The sequence below is a fragment of the Echinops telfairi genome, unplaced genomic scaffold (genome assembly GCF_000313985.2).
Source record: "Echinops telfairi isolate 266 unplaced genomic scaffold, ASM31398v2 ScPeMD7_36;HRSCAF=134, whole genome shotgun sequence".
Classification (NCBI taxonomy): Eukaryota; Metazoa; Chordata; class Mammalia; order Afrosoricida; family Tenrecidae; genus Echinops; species Echinops telfairi.
This window is the reverse complement of record NW_022103934.1, coordinates 2,261,809-2,275,635: the sequence shown is the minus strand read 5'-3', so window position 1 is coordinate 2,275,635 and position 13,827 is coordinate 2,261,809. Positions and strand designations below refer to the sequence as shown.

The following is a 13,827-nucleotide window of genomic DNA, read 5'->3' as shown; positions in this document are numbered from 1 at the left end:
GCCACCCTACTACTAAACCTATAAATATGTGCACCTAGGTCCATTTCCACAGAACTGGAATGTGCATACATAACCCATCAGGACAAGCCAAACCAGGAGGACCACGTAACATGTGGAGGAATCCACAAAGAGACTGGATCATGCACCGGTCCTAACCAGAATTAGCCCGACCCCACCATGGAAGGGAGCACCACAGAAAATGGAAATAGATCATCTGGTGTTGGAACTGATCCACCACACCACACCCAGAAGGAAGCTGAAGCAAAGGAAGGAGGAAGAATGGAGCGGAGTACACCTGGACCCACCAAGTTCAGAAGACGATAGCCCAGCTTGGAGGGCCCAATGTACAGAGAGGACCATATAGCTGCCCCCACGGCGAGATGCGACATCCTGCACTGACCCATGGCTCTACACGAGACAGTACCGGAGACATAGTGTGGGATATGGGACTGAACTGACCCCACCACACTGAGGCAAGACACTGGGGGCGTGCAATGGAGTGGCAGGGAAGCAGAGCAAGGCGTTCCCAAGGGAGTACTAACGATGGACTTTGGGGCCATGACGTGGCACGCCATTAGACTCGTCTGGAAAACACTCCTAAAGGTCAATAAACAGACCTTGAACTACTAACAGGCTTTTTTTCCCCTGCCTATTTGTTTTGTTTTTTTCCTTTTTTCTCTTCTTTTAAATTTTGTATGTCAGTGGCTTCTTTGTTTGTTAGCTTGTCAGTGCTGCTACCATCGTCGCCATGTTCTTATGTGCCACTTTGGTGCTGTGCTGTCAAAGCCATCCCCAATTTTATGCACATATTAATATATCTGCAGGTCCACCTAGATAAGAGAGGCTAGACCCCAAAAAAATGCGAGAAGAAAATAAAGGGAACAACGGCCCCGGGCAGACATGAGAGTGTGGGAGGCAGGGGAAGGGAGGAGGTGTTGGCCAAACCAGGGACAAGAGAACGAGTGGTTCAAATCCAATAGCAGGGAGGGGATGGTAGGACTGGTAGGGAGTGACCAAGGTCAAGGTAACTGAGAGGAATTACTGAAACCAGAATGAAGGCTGAACATGGTAGTGGGACAGGAGGAAAGCGTAAGGAAATAGAGGAAAGGAGTAGGAGGCAAAGGGCATCCATAGAAGCCTAAGTACATACATGTACATGTGTAAATATATTTATGATTATGGGGGAAATGGACAAAGGTTTATATTCTTATACAAATTTACAACCTCAAAAACCCTAAGTAGCATTGATATGAATCTGAACAGGACCCCTGAGGCATAGTGGGTTCTGTGTTTCCCAGCTAATTACAAGATCAGCAAGAGAAGCCACTAGATTCCCTAATGGAGAAAGAGGAGCTTTAGACTTCTGTAACCAGTTATAGCCTTGAAAATTCATAGGTGAAATTCTTCGCTGATCTCTAAGAGTCAGAATCAATTTATGAGTCAGAATCACTTTGACAACACTGGATTTTCTGAGAATGCACTTGAATCAATGGCTGGCAGTGAGTTTCTTTTCTGATAGAAAGCCTGCTAGCCCAATAATCCACAGATAGGTGAATGGGATGGAAGCCAACAATTATGTTCATAGATATATCTCAGACTCACGACCATTGCGTCAATGCTGACTCAAGTGACCTTCTGTGGGTTTATGAAAATATAACTGTTTATGGAAGTAGAAAGCCCAGTCTTTCTCCCTCATAGGTGCTGGTGGTTTTGAACTGCCGACCATGTGGATAGCAGCCTGATGCTTAACCATCACAGCACACGGGGACCATAATAGATATATAGACCAACGGAATTAAAACTCCAGAAAGGAATCCATATATCTACATTCAACTGTCTATTGACAAGGAATCTTTGTCTCTTCCTGTATTTGATGAATCTTTTCAGGAGCTCTGTGAAAACCAATGATTGGGGTTGATTATCTTGAATCCTAATAGAGTCACCAGAAGTGAAATTTTCTAGCAAGGTATGGGAACTACTCCTGAGGCCTAGGTAGCACAAATTATTTGATTTTTTCTAAACTACTAGCTTAAATGTTGGCGATTCCAACTTACCTAGCCTCACTATGGAAAATAAAAAAAGTCCCCAAATAGTCTGGCAAGTATGAAGAAGAAACCCAGATGTAGCAGTTCATTCTCTTAACACCTAGTTTTGTTGTGAGTCACAATTGCTTAACTGTTATGGGTTGAAGATTTTATTTATCTGGGGTAGGACAGAGTCCTCTTCCAGAACATGCAAAACAGTCAGTGAACATCCCGAAATGACACCTGTTCAGAAAGGACATAGACACACATGAAGAAAACCTGTGTCACTGCTTGGCAACTACACATAACTTTAGTTCACACCTGAGTTTTTTTGTCTCTAATCTCCTTTCTTAATGATTTCTCTCCTTTAGCTCCACCCATTCATAACGAATACTCTGCTGGAAAACAGTGCTGGAGAACGTGTCTCCCTGAATGAGAACAGAAACTGTGTGTCACGATATGATATTTTGAACTTTCTGAATTTTCCTGGTGCTCTTGGCCTTCCCATGAAAGTTGGAGAGTTCATCCCCCAGGGTCTACGTGGTCAAGGTTTGATGATCCAGGAGGAGCAGATAGAATGGGCTTTTGGATTCACGGAGGTTTGGATGAATTCTTCATATACATCCCAATGCTGAAACAATACATGAGATAAGTCTCTGGCCACGTACCTCATTACAAAATCTCTATTGATTAATATGGTCTTTTCTTTGTCTCTCTCTCCCTAACAGATATGAGGGACCACCTTGAATTAAGGCAACCCCATGTGTTACAGTGTAGAATTGCTCCCTAGGCTTTCTAGGCTGTAATGTTAACAGAGGCGGGTGGTCAAATTTTATTCTTTGCTTTCAGTGGTTGTTAGTATTGAGTGAACGTGCCACCCACCACCTGTCAGAATAAAATTGAGGGATATATATGGAATATATAATACAAATAATATAGAAATGTTTTATATACCACTCTAACACAATGGATACTAATGATTCATCAATATGAACTAATTTGAAAATTCAATTTACCTATTGCTCAGATAAGTTCAGAGTACTCATTGATTTTAGTTGAGTTTATTGTTTGAAAGCCATGAACTCCAACCCCAATTATAAAAAACAATCAAACCTCAAACCCAATTTTGTCCAGTTAATTCTGAGTCCTGTATCGTCTTATAAATCCCATGGAGGTTCCTTGGCTCTGATCTTTACGGAAGTAGATCTGCTGCTTTCTGGGGTGATTCGAGATGGCTTCAGACAGCCTTCCTTTCAGTTAGTAATTGACGAAAAAGACTTTGTGTCCCCATGGCCTTGTTGTCATTGACAGATACCATCAAGTCAGTTCCAACCAATGTCAAGCACGTGTACAACAGAAGGAAATACTGCTCTCTCAGCCCTGCTCCATCCTCACAGTTGTTTCTATGCTTGGGTCCATTGTTGCAGGGCCTCACGTGGACCGAACTAGTAGAGAGTATATTTGGGTGACCGTGACTTATGATAGCATGCATATAAAAATCAAATCAAATTTCCTGATTTTCTTTTATTTCTTTTAAAACTCAATTTTATTCTGTTTAACTTGCATCCTAAGGACGGATCGTTATTTTGCTTGACTTCACTGTACACACCCAGCAGGGTCGAAGTGTGCAAGGTGTCTCAAAAACAACTTTTTATTTATTATAAGGCTGGTGGTGCAACAGTTGACATCTTGTACGCTAACTGAAAGGGTGGTGATGGGAACCTACAGTGGCTCCAACAGAGGAAGCCCTGCTGATCCACTTCCTTAAAGAATACAGACTTAGATCCTGATGTGGCTGTTCTACTGTGTGCTATAGGAGTGGTGTCATTGTGATGCAGGATCTTTCGGGCCTTTATGAGTCAGGATCACTAAAGAAAAACAAAACACAATTATGCGCTGTGATCATATCCTAAGGTAATATGATCAACTCGTACAAGACTACTGAACTATTATCATTGATTTCTTTCTTACAGACTCCTCATTCTGTGTGTAGCAATAGCTGTGATGCAGGATTCATGAAAATCCCTCAGAAATGGAAGCCTAGTTGCTGTTTTGATTGTATTGCATGTCCAGAGGGAGAAATATCTAATCAAACAGGTAGGAATTGACAAAATACAACAGTCAGCTTCATTCACTTCTAACCAGCCTCCTGGAGTCGCTGGCTGGCACAAAGAGGTAAACACTGAAGTACATTCTAAGTTGTCTTAAAAGGTAGCTCAGACGACAGATTCTCCAATCTATGTCCACGAGATCACAGTTACAGAAAACCACGTGGAGCACAGTTTTGTTCTGCCCTCACGGGGCACCATGAGTGGAGTCCACTCAAAGGCCACTAATGAGGACTATTTTAAAATGTCACATAATTCTTCATAGAGAGCTGATTTGGGTTTATACAAAGAAATAGGGAGTTTCCAGATAAGGTGAAGATGAAAGTTTCAAAACACAATCCCTTCTACCCAGCACCCTCTAGGCGTTGAAACACGTTTTCCCTTTGTTTCTTTAAACTCCATTTCACTTTTCTCACCAGATAGTGATACATGTATGGAGTGTCCTCAAAGTCAGTATCCCAACATGGAGAGGAACAGCTGTCTGCCCAAAATTGTGAGCTTCCTTGCTTATGAAGATCCCTTGGGGATGGCTCTGGCCTGTACAGCTCTGGGCTTCTCTGTCATCACTGCAGTGGTTTTGTGGGTCTTTGTGAAGCATCGAGACTCCCCCATAGTCAAGGCCAACAACCGGGCCCTCAGCTATGTCCTGCTCCTCTCCCTCCTCCTCTGCTTCCTCTGCTCCTTACTCTTCATTGGCCGTCCCAACACAGCCACCTGCATCCTCCGCCAAATCACCTTTGGAGTTGTGTTCACTGTGGCTGTTTCTGCTGTTTTGGCCAAAACCATCACTGTGATCCTGGCATTCAAGGCCCTGACACCTGGAAGAACCATGAGGTGGTTGCTGCTGTCTGGGGCATCTAATGCTGTGGTTCCCATCTGCTCCTTGATCCAAGTTATTATCTGTGGGGTCTGGCTGGGAACCTCTCCCCCTTTTGTGGACACAGACACACACTCAGATCCCAGAAGCATCATCATTGTGTGCAACAAGGGTTCAGTCACTGCTTTCTACTGTGTCCTGGGATTCCTGGGCTTCTTGGCCCTGGGGACATTTTTCTTGGCTTACCAGGCCAGGAACCTGCCTGACACCTTCAATGAGGCCAAGTTCCTGACCTTCAGCATGCTGGTGTTCTGCAGTGTCTGGGTGACCTTCCTCCCTGTCTACCACAGCACCCAGGGGAAGGTCATGGTGGCTGTGGAGATCTTCTCCATCTTAGCCTCCAGTGTGGGGCTTCTAGGCTGCATCTTTGCCCCAAAGTGCTATGTCATCTTCCTACATCCAGGTAGGAACACATCAAAAGTTTTAAGGAATAAGTGACCAAATATTACTTGTTTGTGTTTAGTTTGTGTGTGCTTGGTTGCTATTCATAGTGACCCTTGGTGCAACGGAACAGACCACTGCTCTGTCCTGCCCCATCCTCACAACTGTAGCAGCCAGTGAGTTCATCTCATTCTGGGTCCTCTCTATGTTGCAGCCCTTTTGCTTTACGGAGCATTTACTCCTTCCCTAGAGACTGTTATTTCTTCTAATAAAAAAACATCATTTTATTGGGGGCTCAGACAACTCTTATCACCATTCCTACATTCATCAATTGTATAAAGCACATTTGAGCATGTGTTACCCTCACCATTCTCAAAACATTTGCTCTCCACATAAGCCCCTGTCATCAGCTCCTCATTTCCCCCCTCTCCCCACTCCCTCATGAACCCTTGATAATTTATAAATTATTATTTTGTCATATCTTACACTGTCTGACATCTCCCTTCACCCACTTTTCTGTTGTCCATCCCCCAGGGAGGAGGTCATATGTAGATCCCTGTAATTGGTTACCCCTCTATACCCCACCCTCCCTCTACCCTTCTGGTATCACCACTCTCACCTCTGGTCTTGAGGGGTTCATCCTTGCTGGATTCCCTGTGTTTCCAATTCCTATCTGTACCAGTATACATCCTCTGGTCTAGCCAGATTTGTCAGGTAAAAAATGGGATCATGATACTGTGCTCGGTGGAAGCATTTAGTAACCAGAGAAATGTTACATGTTTCATCCTTGCTACACTCTACCCTGGCTGGCTTCTCTCCTCCCCATGACCTTTCCATAAGGGGATGTCCAGTTGCCTACAGATGGGCTTTAGGTCCCCCCTCTACACTCCCCCTCATTTACACTGATATGATTTTTTGTTCTTTCATCCTTGATACCTCATCCCTTTGACACCTCGTGATCACACAGGCTGGTGTGCTTCTTCCATGTGGGCTTTGTTTCTTCTGAGCTAGATGACCGCTTGTTTACCTTCATGTCTTTAAAACCCCAGGTGGTATATCTTTTGAGAGCCGGACACCATCAGCTTTCCTCACCACATTTGCTTATGCACCAGCTTTGTGACTGGTATTTCTTGTTAACAAGTCCAAAGTACATGAGATAATGTCTTTCCATCCTCCCTTCTAAAGACTATTCTGGCTGTATTTCCTCAAAATACTTTTCTCTTTTCTATGGCTGTCCTTTGTTTATATGCTATTCTTCACCAACTCCATAATTCACATGTATCAATTCTTTCTGCTCTTTTCAATTCCTTCTCCAGTTTTGACAAGCATATGAGGTGATTGAAAATACCATGGCTCCCATCAAGGGCATCTTATTCCTCAGAATGAAACTTTTCTCTTTCACATTTTAAAGAGATCTTTTGGCAAATGTACCCTGTCCCAGAATGTTGCTATGAGTCTTACTCCACTAGAAGGCTTTATTTATTTCTATGTTTTGCAAATTTGTCCCATGCCATGTGCTCTTTTGTTTCTTTTTCTATTTCTGGAAATGAACCTGTTTGTCACTAAAGACTCGAAGTCCTTTTCGGTTTTCCTCTTATTTTACTTTTCTCCCACTCAGACTATTATTGCAGTTTAAGAGATCAGGAATCTGGTGAGATTTTTAAAAATTAATTGATTATGTTTGTTTTTTAAAATAGCACACTGTTTGTATTTACGTGGCCCATCTCAAGATATGAAATCAACAGTGATATTCTGTTAGCCCTCTCCCTTCTTCCTCAGTATCCCATCCCACCCTCTTCCTGCTCTTTCTCACCCCTTGTCCCCTGGCCATCTCATAGCCTTCAAAGCCTTGTCTTTTTTGTGTGTAAGCCACATTTCTTTGTTTTTCCTTATAATAACGGTGTTATTAAATATTTCCCTGTGTGAGATTGACCCCGTTTGCTCAGCATAATATTATCTAGCTTTGTCCTTTTCTTGCAGTGTATTAGTATTTTTGCTTTGTTTGTTTTATTTTAAGCATAATATTCCATTGTACGTATGTACCACAGTTTGTTTATCCATTCCTCTATAATACGGAGTTTTGGTTGCTTTGAGACTTAGGCATTTTGGAAACTGCTTCAATAAACATAGATGTGCACATCCCTGTTCATGTTGTATTCTTTATTTCTTTAAGGTATATACCCAGTAGAGAGATGGCTGGGTCATGAGATATTTATATTTGCATTTATTTAAAGAAGTGCCATAATGATTCCCTAAATGGTGGTACAATTCTAAAGATTTACCAGCAATGTGATCGCATTTTGATCTCTCCACATTCTCTCCAGCACTTATTATTCCTTCTTTCATTGACTTTTGCTAAACGTGTGCTTTTAATTTGTATTTCTCTTATTGCGAGTACATGTGCATGTTTCTTCACAGGGTTGTTGGTCACCTGGATGTCAAATTTGGTAAATTGATTGATTATACTTCATCAACACTGTTCTTCATTGAAGGTCTTTGGATACACTCAGGGTTTCTGTTTGCTTTTTCATTGTCCTATGCTGATTAAAAACTAGAGAATGTCTGTATAGTGCCTCACACAGCACTTTTCTATTCCATGGCAATCTCTGGGCAATGAAAATCATCAACACACTTGGCTGGTAAATTTAAGTCTGGGGATTTTAATCCACATATAGGAAGCTCTGAAGAAAGACCTGGAAAACTATTTCTGAAGGATCACACAGCCATGGAAAACCCAGTGGAGCCCAATCTACTTGGACACATCTGGAGGCAACTTGGTTGCAAGTCACCTTAATGGATGGGACATTTGTGTTTCATTTTTTTCTGTATGTTACCCCATGGATTTCTACAGATTTGAATTCTATTCTTAATAAAGATGATGCCTCTGGGGAGATTCTTTTACACGGAGAGAACCACAACAGAGGAGAAAAGAGCTTCCTTGCACCATGAAGAATAGGACTCCTATGGAGTGTTTAATTTCCAGTATGGAAATATTTTTTCCCATTATTTTATTAAGAGCTCTCACAGATATCATAACATTACATAGTCGAAACAAATGGAAATTGATCTACCGTATGACACAGCTGTTCCTCTACTGGGCATAAAACCAGAAGAAGTAAGAAATAGACCTCGACGTCTATTCTCTAATATTTATTTATTTATTTAAATAATTTCTAATGGGGGATCCTAAAACTTATCACAATCCATGTATACATCCATTAGGTCAAGAAAAATTGTACAATTATTGTCATCATCATTATCAAAACATTTGCTTTCCACTTGAGTCTTTGGTATCAGCTCCTCATTTTCCCCCTCCCTCCCCATTCCCCCCACCCTTCTAAACCCTTGACAATTTATAAATTATTATTCTTTTGTCATATCTTACACTGCCTGATGTCTCCCTTCACCCACTTTTCTGTTGCCCATCCCCAGGGAGGAGGTTACATGTATATCCTTATAATCAGTTCCCCTTTCCTACCCCACCTTCCCTCCACCCGCCCCACCCGCACGGTATAATGGGGTGTCAAAGGCATCAGGTATCAAGCACCAAAGAATAAAAAAATCATATCATCGTGAATGAGGGGGATTGTGGGGTGGGGACCCAAGGCCTATCTGTAGGCAACTAGACATCCCTTCGCAGAGGGTTCGCGGGAGGAGACGAGTCAGTCAGGGTGCAGTGTAGCATCGATGAAACACACAACTTTCCTCCAGTTCTTAAATGCTTCCTCCCCTCCTCTATCATGATCCCAATTCTAACTTACAGACCTGGCTAGACCAGAGGATGTACACTGGTGCAGATAGGAACTGGAAACAGGGATTCCAGGACACATGAACCCTTCAGGACCAGTGGTGAGAGTGGCGATATGCTCCAATATTTATTGCAGTACAATTCACAATGGCAAAGAACTGGAAACAACCTAAATTTCTATAGATAGACAGTGGATTAGAAAACTCTGGAACATACACACCATGGAGTACTATGTAACCCATATGTCTGATACCAATCTATAAAGTCCTCTTCAGTCTCATGACACACATGCAATGACAGAGAAAGCAGAAAGAGCACAGAACAGTGGATGGGAAGTCTTATAGATCCAGTTGCATTGTAAGCATCTCAGCACTGGCAGGGGTTTCCATGTTACTGCTACAGGTTAGCCCACTAGCATAGTTCCATGTGGCTTCTCCAGTTCCCAGGTCATAGCGTCATGTGTCTTGTCAGTAGAGCATCTCCAAGGGAGTGAGCAGAGAGAAAGAAGTGTCTTCCGCCTGCAAGGAGGAAATACAGGAGTTTCCAGAATTCTCAGGAGTGGGTCATGCCCACACAGAGTCCTGATTGACAGGCTAGACTGCACTCCTTCACTCATAATCTTAACAAATCCCAAATTGACACCAGATTATATAACTACCACATGTTGCATGCCACCAAATTCACTCTCCACCCCTAGTGTTCCTCAAAGTATTTTCAGTCATTCTCCACCCCCACACACACACACCTGTGAGTCAGTCCTCCCTCTTCTCCTATTAATGGACATGCCTTTGTGTTTCCCTAGACGTTTGCTCCCTTTCCCCTCTGATGCTTTGTCTTTCCATCCGTACACCTTTTCCCTCTGAAAGGGCTGTCTACACGCCTGGTAGAGGGGTTGAGGTGTGTGTGTGTCCTGGCTTAACATAGATTTATGTGACAGCCACACACTATACAACATCCCCATAGTCTTCCTTGACCATCTGTTTCCAGCTTATGTGAGGCGCCCTTTGGTCAAGTGACCTACAAAACACTTGCCTGGAGTGAATGGTATATGGTCCATTGGGCACAGGTCAGGCACTCAACCAGGCTGTCTGGCCCCCAGCCAGAAACTGGATGCCCTACAAGCCTGAGCTGATGTCATTCTGTGGCTTATTTCTAAACCACTGGACTCATGCAGAGTTTGTAATTTTGTGCTTTACTAACTTAGCTAAGCATACAATCTTCCAGATAATTCCACGTCTTGAAGTATTTCATGTTTTCATCGCTATTTGAAGGGATGCATAGTATTCCATTGTGTATATGTACCAGAGTACTTTTGTCCAATATTCTACACATGGGAATTTAGGCTGCTTTTAGGCTTTTAATATCAAGGAGTGTGCTGCACTGAACATGGGGAACAAACATCTGTTCGTGATCTGTTTATTATTCCTTTGGGTATATACTTGTGTTAGACAGCGTTCTCGAAAGAAACAAAAACAGAATACTAATAATTATATATATTTATACACATAGATAGATATATAACATAAGAAATAAAGTTAATTCAATTATAAAGCAGTACAAATGGCTCGGTGCATCTCACTCCTGTCAGACAGTTGTGACACTGACAGTCCTTCAAGTTTGAGGGCAGCCACATAGTTGTCTGTAGAGCAATTCAGGCTATCCAGGCACACAGGCAGCAAAGAGCAAGGCAAGTCACCAACAGTCAGCTAGATGACAGAGTCTGACAGTCCCCAGCACAAGACATGTAAATTCCAATGGTGTGGTGAAGCAGGTCTTGAAGGAACCTCAAATTACAGTGACAGAGTCCACGGGTTAAGTGTCGTATAGGTAGTGTAGCTTGCAAATTGAGGCAAAGAACAAGCCAGGCAACTGCACCCTGGTCCGATGATCAAAGAGCAAGAAACAAAAAAGGCGAGGCTCACAGAGCCATTTTCTCTCCACCCTTCAATTAATCCCACATGTGTTTATTGGCCAGGTTGGCACAATAAACTAATAACCTCACCGCTCAATAATGGTATTGTTGGGTCTTACGGTATTTTTATTGCCATATGTTTTAGATACCGCTATGTCACTTTCCACAGCGGCTGTAGGTATTTCCAAGTCCACCAGCAGTGGATAAGAGTTCCTATCTCACCACAGCATCTCCAATATTTGTTTTCCCCAATTTTTTTGTTTTTTGTTTATCGTGGGTAAATATATATCTGTTATTTGGTATGTCATGGTTGATTTGACTTGAATTTCCCAGATGCTTAGTGACCGGGGACATTTCATCATTTGTTTACTAGCCATTCCAGTGTTATCATCTGTGAATCATTTGTGCAGTTTCTTTGCTCAACTTCTCAGAGGGTTACTGGTTTTTTCTTGGTGTAGTTATTTATGTAAGATGCTGTAGAATTTAGCAATGAGTCCTGTGTCAATTATGTTATTATCAAAAATCTCCACCCAGTCTGTGGGCTTTCTTTTTATTCTTCAAGGAAGTCGTTAGATTGGCACAAGTGTTTTATTTTTAATAGGACTCACTCATCTATTTTGTCTTTCATGGATTCCCTGCCTTAGGGCTACTAGCTTTGTCCAGCTTTTCTCACTGATGATCCCCATTGTTTTGGGTTTTACATCTAGGTATTTGAGCCACACTGAGTTTGTTTTTTGTGCATTGAGTGTAATATGGGTCTTGTTTCATTTTTCTGCAGTGGATATCCATGTTATCCAACACCATTTAATGAAGATGGCATCTGGTTCCCATTTTTTTTTTTTTGGGGGGGGGCTTTGTCAAAATTTAGTTGTCTGTATGCAGATGTTTTTATTTCTGCTGTTTCTGTCCTGATCTATTTGTCTGTGAATCTGTCAGTAGAGTCTCTTTTGACAACTGTGGCTGTAGAGTAGGTTTGAGGACAGCTAATGAAAGACCACCTACTTTGTTCTTTTTTTTTTGAGGGGTTCTTTCCCTATCCTGGGCTTCTTCCCCCTCCGTACAAAATTGTTAATCAGTTTTTCCATTTCTTTGAAGAATGGTGGTGGGATTTGTATCAGGGTGGCTTTGAATTTGTAGATTGCTGTAGATAGTAATGGCATTTTCACAATATTCTGTCTTATGCTTCACGAATATGGGATCTTCTTCCATTTGTGTAGATCCCTTTTGTTTTCTTGTAGTACGGTTCTGTAGTTTTCTCTGTATAGGTCTTTTTGTTTTTGATTAGGTGTATTCCCAGGTATTTCAGTTTTGCATGGCTATCATGAATGGTCTAGCTATAATATGCACATAGTATATGAGAGGAAGTGATGAGGAGTATTCCGGTTGTCCTACCTCTAAAACTTATTGTTCTTCTGACAGTTTATGGTATATTTCATAAGGCATCAATTGTTTTTTGGTCAGCCTTATTTTTTGTACAGATTTTCCATGCGTAGAAGGTGATTGAAAACACCGGCGAATACAATAGTCCTGAAAGGGGGCATGAAGATTAAGGAAAAAAGAGAGACAGAAAGAATTGGGAGGGCAACAGTGAATACTGCAGCTCCGAGTTTATTCCACATCCTTTTTTTATGCATGTAGCAACAACCCAGAGCTATAATTATCTCATTGTTAAGCAAGCTTACTTGATACACTTCATCAACTTCATCTTCTGTTAAACCAAGCATTTCTAAGAACATTCACATCTTGCTCCCAGACTTGCATACTTCCTTGTACTTGTTCTAAATGGCCTGTCCAAATGCCAAACCACAGAGAACAGCACATAGGTTATGATGAATCTTAACAATTTCAAGACTACGGTGCAGATGGCCTCCAACATTTCCCCCTTTTTCAACAAAGGACCCAGCCACCACCAAACCTTCAAAAGCTACAACTGCTGCTCAGAGAACATGACCCACTCCAACAACACTTTATCCACACACTGGAACCCCAAATGCAACATAACAACTCAGGAACAGCAGGTAACCTCAATAAAAGTCCAAAATAAGATAGCATCCAGGAGGAAGTATCCAAAGTGCAGACTCATGGGATTTCCCTGGGGGAATGAAAGGCCTTCAACCGACCCAGGCACAAGTTCAGAACAATGATGTTCAGCTGCTTTCAATTATGGATGACAAGATGATAAAGTTACAGGGAAAACAACAACAGAGGAGAAAATAGAAGAATTCAGGAAAACACTGCAAGAGCCATCTGACAAAACAAATGAAAAATTAGAAATTATTACATTAACAAAAGGTTGGCTGTCGGGAAGGATGCATGAGCGGACATAGGAAAATCAACAGGACTCCTGCAGATTAAAGAGGAGACTCTGAAAAGGAGAGTCAGGAAACGCTCACAATAGGCTCCAAAAGATAGGAGACTTAGCAACAAACCTAGCCAGAGAAACAAGACTTCTGCAAAGAAAATAGACAGCACTACGCTATGAAACCCAAAGAGAGGTATTGAAATGTAAGAAGGTTCCATTTACATGGATAGAAGGGCTCAATATTGTGAACATGTGGATCCTGCTGAAAGCAGTCTATAAATATAGGGCAATTGTGTTGCAGATCAGGGGGGAATGGACCTAGGTGCAATAATTATTGGTTTGGTAGTGGGGTGGCAGGTGGACATTGGGCCTCCTCATGCGCACTCCCCTAATACAAGAGCACCTTGCTCAGCTAAACAGTCATTTTATGATATCTACCTTCCCGACATGATCGCTGAAGACAGATGTGTGCATA

The 13,827-nt window shown here is 42.1% G+C and overlaps 1 protein-coding gene across 1 annotated transcript in view; it reads left to right on the top strand.

The window, feature by feature from the left end:
• Positions 1–5,447, top strand: part of LOC101656140 (vomeronasal type-2 receptor 26-like) — a 14,280-nt gene extending 8,833 nt beyond the window's left edge. The window contains exons 4-6 of the mRNA XM_045290295.1: positions 2,396–2,623; positions 3,998–4,121; positions 4,552–5,447. Of these exons, the coding sequence (XP_045146230.1) occupies positions 2,396–2,623; positions 3,998–4,121; positions 4,552–5,447 (1,248 nt within the window). The remainder of the gene's footprint in view (positions 1–2,395; positions 2,624–3,997; positions 4,122–4,551) is intronic.
• The last annotated feature ends 8,380 nt before the right edge of the window (positions 5,448–13,827 follow it).